This window comes from Centruroides sculpturatus, unplaced genomic scaffold (assembly GCF_000671375.1).
Source record: "Centruroides sculpturatus isolate CEXI.00-Female unplaced genomic scaffold, Cexi_2.0 scaffold541, whole genome shotgun sequence".
NCBI classification, from domain to species: domain Eukaryota; kingdom Metazoa; phylum Arthropoda; class Arachnida; order Scorpiones; family Buthidae; genus Centruroides; species Centruroides sculpturatus.
The window spans coordinates 264,641-275,383 of record NW_019384809.1 but is presented as its reverse complement, the minus strand read 5'-3'; the positions used below and the strand labels follow the sequence as shown (position 1 = coordinate 275,383).

The following is a 10,743-nucleotide window of genomic DNA, read 5'->3' as shown; positions in this document are numbered from 1 at the left end:
CGTTCAAGATTACTTAACACCTTGTTTTAGAGCTTTCCTTTATAACACAACTTAAGAAACAAGGAAACTCTTAAATATCCGGATTCACACCGGATCAATATATACAGTACATATCAATCTGAAAGTTCCATGATGAAAAGAATGAGTTCAATAAAAGATATTTTATTATCCATTAAGAGAGTCGATATTATATCATAATCCTTTGATTCATCAACGCACTCACGGATTGGGGCGTTTTTTTACTTCAATATCCAAAGTTTAAATACAACGATTATTGAAATATTTATTACAATAGACGAACTTTCTATTGACAAAATAGATATCGTGGGATTTACAGACACTGATTTGTATTTACACCTACGTGATATACTTTTTTTAAAACTCTCTTCGCCTTTCCTCTTTTTAAACTCTTAGTAAGCCCCGGTGGTGAGGGAAGACCTCGTATGAAATTACAGCAGTGGAACTTTATAACATCCGAGTTTAAAGTTTTATTCTAGACGTAGAACAGATATCAACACAAATATTAAAACAATAAGCAGATATTGCGGAATCGAATCTTCTCTTGCCCTCTTTTCGTTCCAAAAGTAATGGAGATAAATTGTTAATGTAGACTTTAGACACCGACAATTAAAGAGAGACTTTAATTGTCGGTGGCTTTCTACGTCGAGACACCCGATACCTTAACTCTCGCGCTAATTACAGATCGGCCACTTAACGGATCGATTTTCGTTTTTAAAACGTGCTCTCTTCTTAACGGAAGTATCGACTACAGTTATTAAGCCCGGTTCCTATAGAGCTACGTTTCGTTACCGTTCGTCTACCTACACGTGTTCTTGTCTAAACAGCATTACTTCATACGTCGATTATTCTATTGAAGATATCCTAGAAAGACCAAGTAATAATATTTTTTTCTTCTTTGTGTTTGTCTGTTGAAAAGACCACGCAGTAGAGCCAAAGTTAGCTGAATTAATCATGGAAAACAGATCATAAAATTAATAAAATTAAAGGAATTAAGGTATACAAATGATGTGTAGCTGATATAATATATGATGAAACTGTAATTAGAATAGAACATGCAACGTTCTCCGGTAAAACGTGGAAGACCATCATTAAACTGCACTAAACTGGGAAGTAATGACCAACCAACTTCGACCAACTCCAGACTTATCAGACTTCAACTCACAAGAATCTTCCTCAGCCGCTATTAACTCTTATTTAGATATAATATCACATAGTCCAAAGAAACCTTCAGGTGATTTAAATGTACTTTGTTCTATTTCACCGACTAACTCTGGCAACTCACCAGACATCCCAACCACAGTTTTATGAAACAAAATTCTCCGACCTAATAAACATTTCCAATGATAAACTAACGAATCAAATATCATCCATAAAAGAAGACCCGGATCTCATCTACGGAAGTATTCGAGAAACCAAAGAACAATGCCAAAAAAATGGAAGAACAAATTGACAATTTAAAACCAGAAAAAGAATTTGTTCAATATAAAAATTGTCTGGTGCACAGTGGGAGTGCATGGCTACAGTATTTAAACATATTTTTAATTTAACAAATATGCTCTCCACCTCAAATTAGTAGCAGCTTGCCCCTGTAAATCATACTTTTCCTGTTAGCAACAGAGTCGTGCCGGTCATTTATTAACTGCTTTCAGGGGAAGATTTGAATCGAAATAATCGGATGTTCAAATACGGACGACAATAGAAATTTATACGTCTATAATTTTTTTTCAATTGCAGCCGAATAAGCTTAAACTGAATTTAATTTAGAACAAGATTAATTCAGTTAGACGTTACGGTTCGTCGAAAAATAAAGTACGTTAATTTTTAAAGTAAAACATCGCGATGTACGGAGTCAAAAGTTTTAGTTAAATCCAATATTACGCTATCAATAATTTGTTAATTAAATGCGTGGCAATCAATAATTTCATCTAGAATCTAAGTATTTTGTTTAAAACCGTATCGAGGTAGATATCCAATTATAACCAGTAAGAAAGGACATTACTTTTTTCCATCAGAAGCTTCTCTAATACTCATTATTGATATAAACAACGACGAGACGGTAACTGGATCTCTTTTTTTTATAAATTTGTACCATTACATTACGTCTAGAATTACTAGGAAAAATTCCAATTTAACAGAAATATTAAATAAATCTACCAACGAGTTGCGTAGCTTTCCCGGTTGTTATGAGATTTGATTTTAAACAATCACTTTTTAATTATTAATCATAATAAATTAAATTATATATGGCGCCATCTATTATTAGATTTTGTTATAAAAACTTTCCTATTTTACAATTAAAAATACATATATAAGAGATTTAATTCCGATGAGTTTTATAAAGATCTGTAAATGCTAACGAGTAAAATCTTCATTAAGTCTGACGCGTGACCTTCTCTATCTCCCCTCCCCCTCGTCCTTTCATCACCAAAATTTAACAGCATCAATGCCCCTTATACACAAGCTACCGTGCCAAATTTCGTTACTTAATCGTCACCCCTTCCTGAGATATTAAATGAAATACACACACATACTTCTGCAGACTTTTTTTCCCACCTTTTTTTTCACCATTTTGGATAGATTAGAAGAAACAATTAAGTTAAGGTTAGTTATCTCATTGATTCTATATTTAAACTTAGATTCTATAGTATTAAATCGGGACTTTATTTATTGTGACATCGTTATAATGCCGGTCTTGTAATCAATAGTGTCTTGCCCCTGTACATCATACTTTTCCTGTTAGCAAGTAATTATAGTAATTGATTATTGAAGAAAATATTGGAAATGGTAGTTTATCGAGCTTAGGGAAGATCCAATAGAAGATTTCATAAAATGATTAAGGAAACATAGAAATTATACAAGGAAAAAAAAGTAAAGCTTATGAAGAACTCGGGACACTGTTAATTCCGTGTATTCTTCAACAAGATGGTCTAGTATAAAGAATATTTTAATAAATACGGATTATTTGTTACAAAATGAAGTTTAGTAGACTCTAGATATAACAGACTCCGATTTAACAAAAAAAAAAAAAAAAATTGTATCAAGTACAGTCGACCCCCCCTATAACACTGTTGATAATTCCGTTTTATATGAATTCCATGTTGTACGAGTCACTTAGATTTNAAACGCGTGAGATAGCTGAGACAACAGGCATCTCTGTCGACCGAGTGCACCACATCTAACCGAAAATTTGGGTATGACGAAGGTCTCAGCAAGTTGGGTGCCGCACCTGCTGACCGCTGAGCAAAGACGTGTTTGCACTTTGATGTCAAATAAGTGTTTGGACTTCTACAAGAAAAACCCACGGAATTTCTTGCGTCGGTTTGTGACTGGCGAAACGTGGATCCATTACTACACTCCTGAAACAAAAGAACAGTCGAAGCAATGGAAACACCCCAGTTCGCCACCACCAAAGAAGGCAAAAACAGTTCCATCAGCGGGGAAAGTGATGGCCTCGGTTTTTTGGGGATGCTAAAGGAATCATCTTTATTGACTACCTAGAAAGAGGAAAGACCATCAATGCTATCTATTACTGTATACTTTTGGAAAAACTGAAGAAAGAAATCAAAGAGGCCACACTTGAAGAAGAAGGTTCTGTTTCACCACGATAATGCCAGAATCACTGAACAAAAAATAAACGAACTTAGCTTCCAATTAGTTCCACATTCATCGTACTCACCTGGCCCCCAGTGATTTCTACCTTTTTCCAAATTTAAAATAATTCTTGGTTGAAAAGAGATTCCACTCAAATGACAAAGTCATCTCTGAAGTAAACGAGTATTTTGCACACTTTGACAAATTGACCTATTGTAATGGCATAAAAAAGCTAGAACATCGCTGTAATAAGTGCATTGCTAACAAAGCAGACTACATTGAAAAATAAAAAAAGTTTTAACATTATTTTGTTTGTTGTTCTATTTGAGGCTGCAAACTTTCCGAACAGCCCTCATATAATATAGAAATTTTTAATGATATTTAATAATTACTGTACGTTTATGCATATTACCCAGGTTATTTGTGTTTAAAATATGAATTAAAAAAGTCATGTAACCCACCCCCTTTCAATTGCAATTATGAAACATTTACCTATGGAGCACCCGTTTCTCCATAGGAACAGAGTATAAGGCTGGTTAGCCTTATGCTCAGGCTATTCAAATGTTTTATTTATGTGTTAGCAATATTCTGCAGGTTATAAGCAAAAAGTAAGTAATAAAGTAAATGAAAATAAAGTAATTCAGTCCTTATGTTTATGAATTGATATAATAGGATTGTAAATCAGAAAGAACAGAATTATGAAAGGAAGAAGTTTGTTTGTCATAAAATACAATTTATTTCTCAGTTTGAAAAGCAAGCAATATATTGTTGTCCTTTATTCCATATAAATTGAAAAATTTATGGCTCAGGTTTGGTTAAATAGTAAAAAAAATTATTTGACCTTCATAAAAAATTTATATATATCTGGTAAGAAGTGTGAATTATGTCTGTCACCTACGTCAATCTTTCCTTTTTTTTGTATATATATATATATATATGTNTGATTATTCCATTTTATATGAATTCCATGTTGTACGAGTCACTTAGATTTTACAAATACGTGAGCCTTTCACGGCCCGGCACACGTATTTATAAAATCTAAGTGACTCATACAACATGGAATTCATATAAAACGGAATAATCAACAGTGTTATAGGGGGGTCGACTGGTATTAAAAAACAAACAAGCGATAAATTTTCTTCATTTTCCCTTCTCCTAAACCAATATCCTGTCTTATCGATTTAGGGAAGCGCATTACGGGAGGAGGAACTTTATTCTTCGACTTCCCCACGCCATTTTCCTCCGTAAATAAGGAAGGATTAAAATCGAAACGGAAACCTTTTTCGGCCGTTCTGGTCGTTCTCCACTCGTTGGTCCGGCGGTTCGTTTCTCGCGCCGAATCTCCACCAATGGCACTGTGGTGTTTTTCCCGCGCCGCGGAGGGCGCTGCATTCGCCCGTCGCCCCACCCGCGGCGGGTATTAAAGAGACCGACGGAAAGGGAGGTGAGAATCCGAGAAGATCGAGCGGGCGTGGCGCCGGGTAAATAGCCGGATGGAAGGCGATTCGGCGGTGGTCAAACGGGGCCACCTCTACATAAAGCGCCCGCCCAGAAAATGTTGGGATAAGCTGAAGGTGAGCCTTTTACTTCGCCTCTTTTCGAGTCAGGTGTAACGCTTCTATATTTAGGCACCACGCGCGTTCCGTCCTCCTGGCCGCGAAAAATCTTCCGACGACGACGACGTTTCGTTCCCGAACGATTCCGATTTTCGTCCGGAGGTCGGTTCCTTTGAAAAAAATAAGTTTTCAAAGAGTCGCGCGAATCCCTGAAAGTCTCGTCCCTTCTTTCAGGACAGGGAGCGAGGAGGGTCATGCCGCAACGCGGGTAGAGTGAAAATTCGCAGAGGGAGCGATATCGTCAAAGTGACATTGGGGGATGGCGAAGCGCCCAAGGTCGCGACTCCGTAGCGATTTCTGGCCGTAGATTAAACGACATTCCGGGCGGATTAACTTTCTTCTTTCCGGCGGGAAACCCCACGTCCTCCCTTCTCCCACAGACAGAAAGTAGCGTTTCGGTCGTCGATCTCGGTATAAAGTCCCTCGAGGTAGAAAGATTGAAGGAGATGACATCCGGGAGGAGAGGGAATCCCGATGGAAAGAGACCCGGACCCAAATATCGGCAAGAAACTTTTAAACCCTTTGTTGAGGTAATTCGAAGATTTTTCCCGCTCAACGATAAGCAAACCGCGCCGGTGGGCGGTAGCGTGCCCGGGCGAAAGGGAGAGAAAGAAGACAGGGGAGGGAATGGAAAAGGCATAGAGAGAAGAGGAGAGAAGAAAGAGCGGCGGTTATTTGCTTAAGAAAACAAACCGACGGGTGAGGAAAGAGAGAGGCCGACGACCCGTCTCCCGGGCCGAACAAATATTAAATCTCGGAGACGAATCTTCTCCTTCTCTCGCTCTCGAACATAATTAAACTCGCGTCGGTGCCTCGACCTTCCTACGCCTTTCTCTTCCCTCCGCTCTCCGACCAATGTTTATCCACACCGGTAGCTTCTTTCGATTTCTTCTCCTTTTTGGAAGAAATAAATAACGATCGGACGAACGACTTAAAACTCCTCCGCCCTCTCACGTCTACGTAATCTGCCGAAAATCTTTCTGTTTTCCTTAGACCAGTCCGGTTCCTTCAGTCAAAAAGTATAAAAAAGCGGACGGATCTTGTTCCCGACCTTCTTTTAAAGTCTCGCCTCTTCCTTCAGGCCTGGCATAAACGGTATTTCGTTCTGCGAGACGAGACTCGGCTATCCGATCCTCGCCTGGAGATGTACAACGGGAAGGAACCTGTCTCCTTCGGCTCCCGACGTCCCGAGATGACCCTTGACTTGGGTGGTTGTCTGCACGTAGGATACAGCTCCGAGTCCTCTAAATTTCCCTACGCCCTGGTGCTGGTGTGCCGGGGCAAGTCTCCTCTTCTGTTGGCGGCCGAGGACGAGTTGGCCACCAGATCCTGGTTGCTGGCCCTCAGCCTCATCGCCCGCAAAGAGTATGGAAAGGGTGTCTCCAAACATCTGATTCCTCGACGCGACCTCACTCCCGACGGGGACCATTTTGCCGAGACCTCTTTCCCCGATCGTAAGTTTTTCTCTAACAAATTAATTAACTTAATATCAACGGGTGGCGATACCCTTTTTCTCCCTTTTATTTTAGGTGCGTGTAACGCTTGGCGATCCGACGCCACCCGGAGTCGTCGGAAGGTGTCCACCTGCAGACTAGGAGATCCCGTAAGTCTCCTTATTTTTCCTTCCTCTCCCATTGACTTCAGGACTAAGATGTAATTCATTTAGTTTCGGGTGACGGTCAAACACACCGAAGACAGCCGAAAATCAGGCATCGGAGGCGAAGTTCTGATGATAGTCTGTAGGCACGGGGTGGGACTGGCCAGGCTGGGCGAGACCGAATGCTTCCTGATGTGGCCCGTGGCCTACCTCAGACAGTTTCGGCACCAGAGCCTAGCGGGAGGGTGGTCCAGATCCACTCTGGTCACGCTGGAGGTTGGCAGGTAAGTCATCTCCGGGTATTAAATCCGGACGGTGGGTCGATAACCGATTCTTTCTCTCCTTAGGAGGTGTTCTACCGGCGAGGGAGTCTTTCAATTTAAGACGCAGAAGGGCCGCGAAATAATAGAGGTATTAAAGAAAATGGTGGAGTTATGGTCATCCAGAAAAGCCACGAGCGGAAGACGTCACTCCAAACAGGAACTGGAGACCACCACTCCGTTGAAATCGGGTAAGATTGACGTTTAATTTAAGAAAAATATGAAGTGACTCTCTAGGATGGCGGAATTGAAGGAGGAAAATATCGCAACGTAAACTACAGACTACATTGGGTGCGGACGAAGCCGGTTGGCCCGTTTATGGTTTTCGATTTAAAAATAAACGTAGCGGGACTGTGCCAAGTCACCTTGCACACATCTCGGCCAACTCCTGGTTTTTCGTCCGACGCAATCAAAATTTAATTAACAAATACTTTTTATTGTATTCTACTTAATCGTCGAACTTCGTTACACAACATGGTGGACGGATAACGAAATTCCCTTCGACGATTCGTCCAATCCCACTCGAATTGTAGTCTACAAACCCAAAAATTCCACTTTTTGATCGGAGGAACGAGTAAAAAATCGATGCTGTTTTTATCTCGACTCTCGACGTTGCCTCCTTTCTTCTATACCCGTAATGGAAATTCACGTTTTCCGTTCTCCACTTCCACTCGATCTACGTCGTGTAGTCGCTTTCTTTCTCGGAAAACCTTCCCTTCCAACTCCGATCCCAAATCTCATCACTTCCGGTTAATCGAATTGGTCAAAAACCTGGCGGAAAAGGTCTTTCCGGTGGTNGGCTTATTATTTTTTTGCTAATTAACATTTGAGACTCCTCGAGATGACAAGGCTCTAGGAGCGTGCCTAGTGTGCCTATTTGGTAATTCACCATTGGCATATTTTCTTTGGTAAAATCTTTCTCTAAATGCTGCATCGAAATGTAAAATATATGCCGGCGAAGAACCACAAAATTCGATAAAAAAAAAACATTATTATGCGGGGTGATCCGTCCCGGATACGTCGAGCTCCCTCACCACTCGGCAGGGCTAGACAAACCCACTATGGGCTGAATAAAAAGGCTCTCTAGATCCCACGAGATGTAAAACGTAATAAAAAAACAGAAAGTGTAAATTATATAGAACTTTTATTGCGTTTTTTCCTTGAAAATCAGTGGTGTAACTACTATTAAGCGCGGTTACACTTAAGACATAAGAGGGCCCAGAGAAAGTGACTGGGTCTGTCCGATGGAAAGAGACCCGGACCCAAATATCGGCAAGAAACTTTTAAACCCTTTGTTGAGGTAATTCGAAGATTTTTCCCGCTCAACGATAAGCAANACCCACTATGGGCTGAATAAAAAGGCTCTCTAGATCCCACGAGATGTAAAACGTAATAAAAAAACAGAAAGTGTAAATTATATAGAACTTTTATTGCGTTTTTTCCTTGAAAATCAGTGGTGTAACTACTATTAAGCGCGGTTACACTTAAGACATAAGAGGGCCCAGAACAAGTGACTGGGTCTGTGGAGCGGTATAAATATGAGAATTTTTTTAATTATATATGAAAAATATTAATTTGTGTTTGTTCTAACAAGATACGATTCATTTTAAATAAATGTATATTATCATTTTCATTACACTTACTGGCATCATTTTGCAACTGTGAGTACATCGTATTATACATATAACAATAGAACAAAAATAAGAATAATTGTTTATTTTTCAGATTGATTGGGCTCTAAGCCCTGGAGGGTACTTTACCGTTCTTTACTTAAGGAATAGTTATGCCACAGTCAAAAATCCTCTTTAACAGAGGGTAGAGATTCTCGCGGGGCTACTTAAGCAAGTGGCCGTGTGAATACGATTAAAAGCGCTTTCCACATCCGCTGAGGATTATTAAATAGAAATTTTTCAGGAATCTACGAGTACAGAAGTGAAGATAATTATTCATAAACTCTGCTATTTGTTTCGTATATATTTGTTTTTGTATATCCTACTTATAAACAACAACGTCCTTTTGTCACTGGAAGACGGTATTAAGCTAGTACGCTCGAAGCTATTTCTTCTAACGTAGTTATTTCTTCTCCACGTTGTCCGGAAATTTTCAAAAGCAGTTCTTTTTTTTATTTTTCTATCTGTAATTGAATCGCGAGCGATGCGGACGAGTCCATGGACGGAGGAAGGAAGGAGAGTGCGTTGGCCGCCATAAGTAACTAAGACGACGAGAAAGGCGAGATGCCGAGGAGACAGAGGATTTAAACTAATAATAAATGTGGAAAAAGCCATTGGATCTGACGTTTATCCATTTTCCACAAAAACCTCGACGTTATTTAATTATATTTGCGGTCGGTTCGTTTCTCTTCCAGTCTTTCTTTTCTTTCTATATTTACCTATTCCATCCTTCTTAATCCCGTGTTTTATCTCGTCACTTTCTTAAAATAAATCCTTCCATTAATTCTCGCTCGGAGTTTAATATTTTCTTCCCAAAATAACGGAAGTTGTTTGTCGTTTTTTTTTCAGGCGATTCCGATCCTTGCATCCCGTCTGTCTCCTTACCCGATGCCTGGCAGAAGACCTGTCCGCCCGACCGGTCTTCCCGAGAAGACCTCAACTATATCGTTCCGGTCATCGAACATTCTCCCGTCTTGTCCAAGCGGAAGTCATCGTGCGACGTCATCAAAGGTCGCATGCTACATCCTCTGTCGGCTCAGGAAGGCAGTACCAGAATCGGAAGGTCGCTGCCCACTACCCCCGATTGCCTATCGGTTAGGAATTTAGGAGAAGGGGACTCTTCCGACTCGGAACCGGAAAAGACGGTAGCCAAAACGGAACCGGAAGACGAAGGTGAGTGATTCTTTCGCTCGACCGAAATACTCGGTCGAGCGAAAGAACTAAAGATCGTATTTGACAGGTTACATCGAAGTTCTTCCCACCGATCCGCACTGTAAGGAGGAGAGGGATTAACGCCTGGAAGATCGTCAAACGCACAAAGGAGAAATCCCACAGGACGATCCGACGTCTTTTTTTTGATGTTCGTAACCGAATTAGTAACTGATGTACATATGCTGATTATTTATTGTTTAGTAAAAATGTTTATTTGTGTACGAGCGCTTCTCTTTTCTCTATCAAAACACCTCTTTTCCCCTCCATTATTTTGAATCCGTCGGAGCCGTAAAGGGCGAAGTTCCCCGAAATCGTTTCGTCTATGGCTGGCAGATGACGCTTCTCTATTTATTCTACTCTGTATTTATTTTAAACCTTCTACGCGAAGGATGGTGACGACGCAATGACAAAAGTAACGTCGGAGTTTTAACCTCCATCGTCCGTAACGAAAGAAAACATGCGGAATACGAAGTGTTAGACTCTAAAACATTTTCCGAAAATCTTAGAGAATACATTCCTCATATAATGAACGGATTCCAACTTAGATTTTGCCCATTGATTGATCCACAACATCCACCCTTTACCTGGAATTTACGTCACACATTGTTTCTGATTTCGTTCGGAAACGTCACGTTACGTAATAAAAGGAAAATCGATAAGAAAATTCAACGTGTCGCCATCTGTTAGTGACGTTACTCATTAACCTATGTTAAAGC

The 10,743-nt window shown here is 40.2% G+C and overlaps 1 protein-coding gene across 1 annotated transcript; it reads left to right on the top strand.

Annotated features, from left to right (window-relative positions):
• Positions 1–4,914: 4,914 nt before the first annotated feature.
• LOC111629763 (docking protein 2-like) lies at positions 4,915–10,248 on the top strand. The gene is made up of 7 exons (XM_023373676.1): positions 4,915–5,186; positions 6,310–6,682; positions 6,758–6,831; positions 6,895–7,109; positions 7,173–7,336; positions 9,665–9,988; positions 10,056–10,248. Exons 1-7 carry the CDS (start codon positions 5,106–5,108, stop codon positions 10,106–10,108), a joined length of 1,284 nt encoding a protein of 427 aa, XP_023229444.1. The 5' UTR covers positions 4,915–5,105; the 3' UTR covers positions 10,109–10,248.
• Positions 10,249–10,743: the final 495 nt, after the last annotated feature.

Bases quoted from the DNA above. Each gene is read 5' to 3' on its own strand.
- LOC111629763 (XM_023373676.1), top strand. From the start codon at position 5,106: ATGGAAGGCGATTCGGCGGTGGTCAAACGGGGCCACCTCTACATAAAG. The intron at 6,683-6,757 runs GTAAGTTTTTCT...CTTTTATTTTAG, and splicing joins CGAGACCTCTTTCCCCGATC to GTGCGTGTAACGCTTGGCGA. The intron at 9,989-10,055 runs GTGAGTGATTCT...CGTATTTGACAG, and splicing joins AACGGAACCGGAAGACGAAG to GTTACATCGAAGTTCTTCCC.